The sequence below is a fragment of the Prunus persica genome, chromosome G3, assembly GCF_000346465.2.
Source record: "Prunus persica cultivar Lovell chromosome G3, Prunus_persica_NCBIv2, whole genome shotgun sequence".
Lineage (NCBI taxonomy): Eukaryota > Viridiplantae > Streptophyta > Magnoliopsida > Rosales > Rosaceae > Prunus > Prunus persica.
This window is the reverse complement of record NC_034011.1, coordinates 27,245,341-27,256,545: the sequence shown is the minus strand read 5'-3', so window position 1 is coordinate 27,256,545 and position 11,205 is coordinate 27,245,341. Positions and strand designations below refer to the sequence as shown.

General features: G+C 37.1%; 1 protein-coding gene across 1 annotated transcript; it reads right to left on the bottom strand.

Annotated features, from left to right (window-relative positions):
* On the bottom strand, window positions 3,957-10,881 carry LOC18783739 (acetyl-coenzyme A synthetase, chloroplastic/glyoxysomal). The gene is made up of 18 exons (XM_007216970.2): window positions 10,316-10,881; window positions 10,043-10,186; window positions 9,806-9,961; window positions 9,493-9,615; window positions 9,244-9,412; window positions 8,710-8,792; window positions 8,427-8,528; window positions 8,264-8,352; window positions 8,048-8,138; window positions 7,211-7,324; window positions 6,651-6,727; window positions 6,490-6,568; window positions 6,209-6,277; window positions 5,923-6,098; window positions 5,674-5,730; window positions 5,350-5,440; window positions 5,135-5,233; window positions 3,957-4,758 (listed from the first exon to the last, which is right to left on the bottom strand). The coding sequence occupies exons 1-18, from the start codon at window positions 10,775-10,777 to the stop codon at window positions 4,573-4,575; spliced, it is 2,367 nt and encodes a 788-aa protein (XP_007217032.1). The 5' UTR covers window positions 10,778-10,881; the 3' UTR covers window positions 3,957-4,572.

The following is an 11,205-nucleotide window of genomic DNA, read 5'->3' as shown; positions in this document are numbered from 1 at the left end:
CACAGACTGTCGTTTCCACTGTACTGGGCAACCGGTCGTCACCTTCTGGGCGACCGGTCGGTTTGCACAGATTGTCGTTTCCACGCAGTCATCACGCATCGTACTGGGCGACCGACCGTCACCTTCTGGGCGACCGGTCAGTTTTGCACAGATTGCTTGTCGACTTGTCGCGTCCTCTAACCGACCGGTCGTTGGCACTCCGTCAGAGATTCGTTTAGATGTCTCTGTACATTCAAGATTTTTCATTTTGAAATCCTTCAATTCACTCCCTCTCTCTCCCTGAATTGGAGAAGAGGAAGAGACATAATACGATACTTATTCATGAAATGTGACATCCAAAGTAACATGTACCTTCTGTGAAGGAGGGTGGTCGCACTTATAACCCTTCTGAGTGGTAGAATAGCCAATGAAGAGGCAGTGGAGAGCACATGGGTCAAGTTTACTCCGTTGATGGGAGTAGACATGAACATAAGTAACACACCCAAACACCTTCGGATGTAGCTTAGAGACCGAAACCGAAGGAGTATGGGCACATAATACATCAAGCGGAGTCTTGAAATCCAGATCTCGACTAGGAGTACAATTAATCAAATAGGCAGCGGCCAAAACACCATGTCCCCAAAGATGGTGGGGAACAGACATATCCAACATAAGGGAGCGAGCAACTTCAAGTAACTGACGATTCTTACGTTCAGACACACCATTATGTTGAAGAGTGAATTGAGTGGTAGTTTGATGAATGATATCTTGATCACGGAAGAACTGGGTTAAGGTATGATTCACATATTCACCTCCGTTATCAGTTCGAAATACTTTAAGACTGGCATGAAACTGAGTAGACACCATAGCACAGAAAACAGGAAGAATAGAGGCAACATCATGTTTATGCTTCATCAAATATACCCATGTTAAGCGAGTGCAGTCATCAATGAACGTGACAAACCAACGAAAACCATGAGAAGTCACACTGGCAGGGACCCACGGATCAGAATGTACTAACTTAGAAGGCAATGCAACTTTATTATTACTCAAGAGAAAAACAGTACGGTGGCTCTTAGCCATTACACAAGTCTCACATTTGAAGCTAGACTCATCACACGAACTAAATAATGAAGGAAACAAATGCTTAAGATAACCAAATAACGGTTGTCCTAAGCGACCATGCCACAGCCAAAGTTGTTGCTTGTCTTTAACACTGCCACCCTAGACTTTATTAGCTACACACCTATTCATAAGACCCGACCCAAATTTCACTTTGGAATCCGAGCTGGACCATGTGCGTGTCCGACACCTGGCGGGTGTCGGGCATGAATGACCTAATTTCCCTTCCTTACAAAGTACGATAAAATAACAAGGTTGACTCCTACTGAAAATTCGGCAGAGTCTCCCCTATAAGTGGATCAATTCCTAAAATTTACACATGTCAAACAAGCAAATATACACAACCAACTGCCAGCATACGTATATAAATACATTCCAACAGTTAAATTCTAATTCTATGGCAAGTTATCAGAGCGACTACTAAGAATTTACAAAATGAGTCAATTCTTTTACAGAAAAGTCCTACATCAGAAAAAAAAAGCGCGGAATGTGGAAAACGGCCCGGTGGTGGATCACTGTGCACGCCTACTGCCTGGGGGCGCAAAATATTGAAAAGGTGAGTGGACCCAAAAACAAAGTTTAGAAAATACATATGAGGTGAGGTGTGGCTGTGGCTGGGTGGTTATGGAGGTTCGGCTGGGGGGTTTTCTAACCAGGGGAAGAAGAGATCGCGGGGAGAGAGAGAGAGACTGAGGTAGAAGAGAGAGAATTAGGGTTTTAAAATTCTGACTTTTTAAATTACCATTGTGCCCTAGGAGTATTTGACCGTATTTTTCTTCGTTAAAGCTCCAATTCAAGCCCGCTACGTGTCTACGGACTCATTTCGTCGTGCTCTACGCAACGGTGTGTGTGAAATTGTCAAATTCTGTCTCGATCAAAAAGTCAACTTTTCTGTACTAAATTATTCTAATGACAAAATTGTCTTTAGTTCTAATAAACTAATAATTAAATATTAATTAAGGTTTGGGTTATTACACCTATGAATTGCTGCAACCGGTAACTGTAAGTAATACAATCCCCTTATCCGTTTACCATGCCCATGGAAAAGTTTATCGTGTAATTGCTATAATTGACCTTAAAATTCCTACTTCAATTTTTTTTGTACATGCTTATATGTGACTGTGTGCATGCCCAGTTGCTTGTTTTTGTCAATAAATCAGTGTTATTTAATCAAGCAGGATCTCATTTACATTTCATGTTACTTGGGAGAGTTTTGGAGTAAAGAATAAATAAATTTAAACTTTCATGGTGACTGAAGTAATGAAGTTAAGTTTACAGGCTTTATTAAAGAAAAAAGAAATATGATCACGACACGAGAACCACTAAAAACAAGAATGGTGATTTGAAATCATTATTTCTATGATATCTAAATCTCTATCAGAGAGCTCATATAGATTAACATTTTCTTTTAACCGTGAATAATGTTATGATTACATTTTGAGGTATGGAAGCATGTCAATTTATGAGACTGCAAGTTCCATGACAAATATATAGATGAGGGCATGAAAATCCCCCAAACTGAACTTATTATTCACCAACCATCTGCGTACCTAGACTCCACCTGGAAATCCCCCAAACTGAAATTCCTTGGCTAATGTTCTTTGCAGATATTCAAAATCTGAAAATCCCCCAAACTAAACTAATTATTAACTCTCTACATTGGAAATGGACCTTACATTTTATTTGTGTTTCTTTACCCATAGATAACACGCAAATATGAGGAAATGGCACCTTTTGTTGTAGGAGTGAAGCGGAATTATATATTTGGTGGAATTTGTAGCATTTACAGCAAATGCATCCATCAAGGTTTGTACCTTCTATGAATCTTTTGTTAGATCATTCGAATATATATTATATATTTAAATGTATAGCAAGGCGGCTATATTGCAATACATGGTAGCCTTTTTCGATTACTTTAATTAATAATTATGTTTTAATTATTATTTTTTAGTGAATAATTAGTATTTAAATATTTTACTAATTTCATAAATTACTGAATTAATTTTAATTATTTTTGTGGAATTATTTTTTATTTTTTTAACACAAAATTAGTTTGTTTAGTTTAATATTTACAATTAAGTAATATCTTAGCCTTATTTAATTATATTAATTATTAATTATGTTTTAATTGTTCTTTATTTAATGAATAATTAGCATTTAAGTTTTTTAATTAATTTCATAAATTAACCTGGGCTATAGTCTAGGTGACTTGATTTTTTACACCCGACACAGGCACACACTCCCATCCCACCAACAGAAAATCTCTTCTTTTTTTTCTTTAGTTAACTAACCCCACAAGTCTAATAGAAAGAAAAACATAAACTAACCTCACACATGTGACACATGCCCCTTTTTAGAAAACACTCATTTCATTCCCTCATAGAAAATTCTTTACCTTGGCTTGAATACCTTCTTTTCATTTTTATTTTTCAAGTTGGCTTGAATGGCTAGATGGACTAAAATGTTTCAATTTTTTTTTTCTTCTTTTGTAATGGATAAATGCTTTCAATTTTTTTTTCCTTTCAGGGAAAAGTGTAATTGCTATAATTGACCTTAAAATTCCTACTTCAATTTTTTTTATGTTGCTAGATTTACATAGGTTTATTTTTTTAAAAAAAAAATTAGAAATTTGGAACTTCTTGTTAACAATGAAATTCACTTGTACAGTCAAATTTTTTATCTTTCAATAGGTTTGTATGTAAGATAAATTTATCCCACCCTATTTTCAAATTATGGATTCATCCCTGTGTGTTCGAATTCCCACATCCAACATCGCTTGTATACAAACTTATAAAAAATATATAGAGAAAAAGGAGAAGGGCATGTGTCAAAAAAAAGGGGCATAGAGGAGAGAGTTTTGCAGACAGGAAATCCGATTCATGTCGTATTTTCATTTTCACCCATCTCTGACCAAATTTATTCCTCTCAAATCTCAACTTTATAAACTTTCATTGTTCTACAATAGCTCATCCTTATTTCGTAATAAGTTTCACTTCTCGAAATTCCAATTCTATAAAGAATTTGTGTTGGCTTTTTATAGAAGAAGAGCAGCTAGCCGACATAGACTACCCACCCATGCCATCTTGGTGCTGAGCCATACCATGTCCCCGGACCCCGTTTATATTAAAGCCCAATCGTGCTTCATGTTGCGCAGGCATCGAGGTGCAGCAGAGTACAACATCGCTATACTATAGCACTTGACGTGCTTCTATTAAAAACGTTTCTAGCGAAGGCGCTTATAAGCAGAAATACATTGCTAGAAACAGAAATACTTTCTACATAAGCAATTCTAAACGTGGCCTGTCCATAATCCGTAGTTTATCGAAACATTAGTTAAAGGAGGACATTCATATAATGTGCTGAGTACGCTGTAAGAAGTTATGGGAAACAGAACCTTCGTGCATGATTTTTTTCTACTGCCTAATCTGATGCAATTGATCATTTTTGGTGAGTGCGTGTCCAAACCAGAGTCTACACATCTGCGAGAGCAATAAGTTGATCGACCACATTTGGATCTGCAAGAGTGCTGGTGTCACCAAGCTCATCTAACTGTCTAGAAGCAATTTTCCTCAGAATCCTCCTCATTATCTTCCCACTCCTTGTTTTTGGAAGGCCAGGGGCCCAGTGGACTTTGTCCGGTGCTGCAAATGCTCCGATCTGAAAAATGTTTATAAGAATTTTACGTACTTGTGGCTACTCATCAATAGCATATGGAAGATACATCCAAACAAGAAGACTGAAAGTGCGATTCATTACAAGGTTTCCAGGCTGAACGACATGTCAGCCAATTCAAATATAGTTTCAGAAGATATCATTATCATTTGTGAAAAATACCACCTTTTTAAAAATAAATTTATTTTTATCTGCATAATCCTGATACCATCCAGGGGTATGATGGCATGGCACAATGGGGTAAGAATAAGTCTTCAAGAATTCTACGCAAGTGTACAAAGTAACCCTAATACCAGCTGGAGTGCCGTAGCATCACAAGTAACAAGATGCAGTAAACTTAAATGCAGAACTAGATATATACCTGCTTTCTGACATTCAGTATAAGGCTTTTCCGGAGTTCTTCGCTGTAAGGTACACCCTCCACAAGAGTAACAAAGGCATATAAACCTTGTCCTTTAACCTACAGCAAGAAAGCAATTTTGTTCAGACATACATACTAGCCACAAGCATATGCTGTTTTTAGTCTGTTCGCTTCAGTATTTTCCCTTTTCTCTTCCTGGGTTCTGCATCACATACCTCATGCTCAACGCCAACCACAGCAGCTTCAGCACACTGGGGATGTGATACCAGAGCAGATTCCACTTCTGCTGTACCAATACGATGTCCACTGCACGCATTATGGTATTATTATTGAGCATAGGCAATAAACATCAATTGCAGTCTTCGAAATTACAAGAAGATGCAAAGATACTTGCGTAGAGGAAGTTAAGGAGGGGAATATCATAATTTAAAATCCTTAAAAATCTACACATTAACAATCCTATTACTACATTTAGCTCACTCATACACATAAAACGTAAAAAAATTATATGGGCAAAGCTTATGGAATCCAAAAAATACCTGACATTGATAACATCATCAACCCGTCCTGTAAGCCAGTGATATCCATCTTTGTCCCTGAGGCATTGATGTGTACAACTTAGCATGTCTTGCACCCCCATATAATATAAAAAACACTCCTAATAAATCCTAACTTATAAACACAAAAAAAAATAAAATTCAAATCTTGTTTTGGAAACAAAAAAACTTCATACATAACTCATATTAGCATTCATGCTGACAAAATTGAAGATTGACGCTATTACTTACCTGCTGCATCCATCACCACTAAAATAATACCCAGGGAAAGGTTTAAAGTAAGTAGTTTCGTATCTTTCATGATCACAGTAAAGAGTTCGGAATGCTCCAGGCCATGAGCTTTTTACACACAGATAACCACTGCACTCCCCTTCAATCTCAACACCCTTCTCATCCACTATGACAGCCTGCAGTTACAAGGAAAAAAGTTAATATGATGTAGATCTTACAGATTCAAAAGTGTAAAAAGAGAACAGTATGAAGATGATGATAAGTATCCATAAAAAGAATAAAAGACCTGAACTCCAAAGAAAGGGAAAGTAGCAGAACCAGGCTTCTGTGGCCAGGCACCCGGTAATGGAGTTATCTGCCAGGTAAAGAAGGTGAATCATTTCAAGTTAAAACGTCAGACCGATGGAAGTCCAGGTGAATGCAGGTATTTATTGGGACATGTGGGGGTGGGGGAGTGTTTAACAAGTAAAATCTCGAGAAATATTCTGATGCCAACAATTACAATTTGCTTGAACACCAGTTAATGGCACAAGAGATAAAAACCATTTAAGAACAGTACTAGAATACCATAAAGCCACCAGTTTCAGTTTGCCACCAAGTGTCAGAAATAGGACATTTTGAATCTCCAACCAGATTGAAAAACCATCTGTGCCAAAAAGGGCTGAGTTAATAATTCTTTTTTAGTACAAAATGCAGCTTTTGGATCAGACAACAAAAGAAATGAGAACCTCCATGCACTTGGATTAATAGGCTCGCCTACACTTCCAAGGACCCGTAAGGATTTCCGCGAGTATCGCGTAACATACTGCATGAAAAAGATGAAGTAGAAATTCAATACACATATAATAAACTTTATGTAAGTGGAATCTTAACCTGATCTAGACAACAAGACCACCATAGACGTATGAATACAACTACTATGTAAAATGGACACTCTTGCAATGCAGATAGTAAATAATGAAGATTATACAGAAGGACTAATTTCTTGATAGGTAATTCATTAAGAAACACCAACGGCAGGGCCACCCAAGTAAACCAGATATGTAAGATAGAGGATTGGCTTTGACAAAACAGAAGGATAAAAATGAAACACGGAGAAAATGACGAGGAGCTTATGGCCAAAAAATGCAGACAACCTAGAACAAACAAATAGAGTAATGTGTTCTTTTCGGACTCTAAATAGCTGTGAACAGCCATCACGAACTTATAAAATTGTCTTGATCAATAACAATATATTAAAAATATCACATCCACATAAATGGAAGTAACGACAGGTTAAATATCTTGCCTCGTCACTATCACGCATGAGGGACCGCACTAATGTGGGGGCAGTATAAAATATGGTCACTTGGTATTTATCAACAATATCCCAACAGCGTCCAGGATTAGGATAATTTGGAGCCTGCAATATATACATGGATAGTAACTACTATATTAAAGGCCAACATTGGAAATCCAATTCAGCAAAAATGATACTAAGCGTATGCACTAAAAGTTACATCATAATCAATACACTGCAGCACTTTTAAAACATGAGATGCTCAGGCATTATCCACATATTGAGATACAACTAGTTGGTGTTCTAACTGTTATTATGTAGTTAACACTAAAAAAGTTCATTTCATGCAATAGTATAATGTAAATAAGTATTTAAGAATTTATATAGATCATAGACAGTGATATATGATTCTCACCATAAGGTAAATTAAATGTTATATTCACAACTAGCCAATTGCAGTTTCATATTTTGCTTCTTCAGGAATTTGAGTCCAAAAGTTAGGCTATACAAGAGGGGCTACTCTTCTTACCAGAAGAATCTCCCCACCCTTTAAGGTTCAACTACCAACAATATTATAAGTCCAACCAAAAACCTTTGGCTAAAGGGGAGAGGTACCAGTAGGCTATAATGCCACTGGGAAAGAAAAAACATACCTTTAGACCTAGCTTTCAAGCTTCTTTCTTGTATAGTCGTTTTTCTTTTCCATTTTTGCCCAAAGGCTTCCAAATGCCAGAGTAGAGATTTTGGCTATGTGCATGCAGATGAATAATTTTCTTTTGACATCTATTTTATGTTTTTGTCGTTAATGTAAACAATAATCTGTGTATTAATCTATCTATCAATTACCCCTTCAAATATGACAGCAGACGCTCCATTTAGCAGGGGTCCATATGTGACATAGCTGTGCCCAGTGATCCAACCACAGTCAGCTGTACACCTAAAACAGAGATAAAGCTTTTTTAGTGACAAAGAAAAAAGTGGGGGGAATCAGCATAAATCAGCTTCTTTAACATGAGAAGATCAAATTAACATTAATGATAAGCACAGGGTTTTTAAGGATACCAGTAGATGTCAGATGGCTTGTAATCAAATGCATATTTAAATGTTGTTGCAGTGTACACCATATATCCTCCAGTTGTGTGGACAACTCCCTAAAGAGACTAATATTAGAAGAAGCCCAGAAAAAAAGAAGGGAAAGATGAATTAAAGTATGGAACATATATACCTTCGGCTTCCCAGTGCTCCCACTAGTATAGAGCAGAAAAAGTGGATCTTCTGCATCAACCCACTCCACTGCACATGTAGTTGGATATTTAGGTATGACATCCTGGAAGATAATCATGAGTCATCAGTCACAACGGTCCATAAAACAAACATTCAAGCCATTTAAAAGCATATGATGAAACACTAATATAGGAAGAATACACAACAGAGCATGCATGTTACAGATAAAAGCACTCTTTCTTTCATGGAAATCTGTATAAAGAGGTGCTAGTACTACTACTAACCTGCCACCATACATCTCTTTCTTCTTTCCATTTGGTACTTTCCTTCTTCATAGCCAATTGATTTTCATAAGTTAAGCATACATCTGCTCAAATAGGGAATCATACATCCATTATACTAAAAAAAGAAAAGCAAATCAATCCTTGGTCTTAGAAAAATATATACATATATATATATATAGAGGATTGGTCTGTTATGGTTGATTACTGTACTTATGGAAACGATTTTTGCAAATAACGTCAGATCCAGACAATCTTAAATCCAAACCTGCCACTCAATGGATGCCCAATAGAATCCTAACAATTTTCTCAACTTTCAGTAAGTTCAATTTTTTTTCTCGAACTAAGTTAAGGTTTAATAAAAGAAACAGGATACCACTACCAAATACATTTTTCAGAAAAAATGAAAAACTAACATAAGGGAGACAATAAATAATATAATGAGGAAACTGTAAAATTAAATTTATCCTATCCTGAGACAGAAGTAATTAGATAGATGTGTGCATAAATCACATAGCAATTAGCAAATTTCCATACCTATAGAAACCCCACTTTGGGATGATTCAATAAGGGCAGCATCAACTATATCTTTCAGGTGGATGACCTTAGAACCCCTTTTAACAGCATTGCAAGTGATTACAACTTTCGGTTTGCAATCCACAATTCTTTGAGCAAGAGATTCTGCGGAAAATCCAGCAAAGACAACCTGAAAGAATGGAAAAGGCTAAATTAGAAAAAAGGAAGAGTTGTGGATGTTGGAAAGCAAAGAGTAACATGGTGCAATACCGAGTGAACTGCACCAATGCGAGCACAAGCAAGCATTGTGATTGGAAGTTCCATTAACATTGGTAAGTAAACCACAACAGCATCACCCTTTTTAACTCCAATATCTTTCAAATAGTTTGCCAGCTGCGAGCAGTAGGGGTAAGAGAAGGTGAGACAATTGATTAGCAATTGACAGAATGAAGACCCAATCTCTTGTTTTCTATTCTCGTTGTTTTTAATGATTAAATTTTGTATTGAGTTTTATGCATGCGTGGGAGTGTGTGCGAGAGAGAGAAAGAGAGTGATAATGTAAATGTAAGGAATAATGATAGACCTGGCAAACGTTGTGGAGAAGCTGGATGTACGTTAAAGTGGCATCAACACCAGGCTCATTGCCTTCCCAGTATAAGGCAATTTTGTCACCAAGTCCAGCTTCAACATTTGAGTCAAGGCAATTGTAGCAGATGTTGGTGATACCGCCCTTGAACCACTGCTCAAAACACAGATGGTGGTCAAAAGGAAGAGGAAAACGAAATCAAAGGGGGAAAACGAAATCCACCACGCAGATCACCTCAATTCTGATATCGCCTTTCCTGACATCGAGATTCTCCAAGTAGACTTGTTGGCCCCATTTCTGTTTCCAATAGAAGCTGGAAGCAATATCCGACCAAAACCCCGCGGGGTCCTCGATGGACCTCTTATACATCTCCAGATACTGATGAGGACGATGATGATAAATTGATAATGGTATTGGTTAAATCAATAAGATTAGATGTTATTGTATGTACAGAAAACGAACAAACAAACAGAGAGAAATGAAAAGAGAGAGCGTTGCAGTAGTTACCTTGCCGGGAGAGGGAACATGAGCCTGGCGGGAAAAGTCGTCGCTGGGGAAGATGAGATCGTTCTCTTCAAAAGCGAGTGCTTCTCCCAAAACGATGGCGTTGAGGTGGGGAATGTTTCCAGCGCCAGAAGGCATTGTGGCCATGGACTCCACATGCCGCAGATGATTGGTTGTGGTAATGTTGTTGGCAGATGATGATTCCATGCCCCAAATCACCTTATTATTACTAGTGCTCATAATGCTGCTGCCGCTACTGGTGCCCCAACCCCAGGATTTAAATCTAGATCTTCCCCACAAAGAAGAAGAAGAAGAAGTAAGACTAAGAGGAGGAGGAGTAGGAGGAACCGAATTTGGAATTGACTTTCTTCTCTTGAGCTCGGAATACGACGTTAGTATGGCTACCGGAGGAGGTTCAGCAACAATTATATTATAATAATTCGTATTGTAATATTGAGCGACCATTCTCCCTGTCTTTCTTTCTGCCTACCCTCCCTCTTGCTACCTTGCTTGCTCAATTATTATAATGAGTTACGAATTATGACTTTTTGCCACCTTTATCTTTTTTTTGTTTTCCACCCCATCAGTCAGCATAACGGATGGTGGATGCTTATCTTCTTTTTTGCCATTCCATTTTTCCAAAATCTTCTCTCTCATCTCATGATTATTAAACAACATTAACCTAAAAATAAAATAATAATAATAATCTATATATATAAAGCAAAAGGCAGAGAATGGTGAAATATTCAAAATACCAGAAAATGTTTTTAGTTAATGCAAACATTAAGAATTGAAATTATTAATTAAATGAGGATAATATGGTAAATTCATAATTTTTCGTATTAAAAAAATTAAAATTAAAAGAAAATTCAGATAATGAGTCCTATTTTTAT

Coding starts and splice junctions, on each gene's coding strand:
- LOC18783739 (XM_007216970.2), bottom strand. CDS start 10,777: ATGGTCGCTCAATATTACAATACGAATTATTATAATATAATTGTTGCT. Junction 8,529..8,709: donor AAAGAGATGTATGGTGGCAG/GTTAGTAGTAGT, acceptor ATTATCTTCCAG/GATGTCATACCTAAATATCC. Junction 5,234..5,349: donor TGGTTGGCGTTGAGCATGAG/GTATGTGATGCA, acceptor TTCTTGCTGTAG/GTTAAAGGACAAGGTTTATA.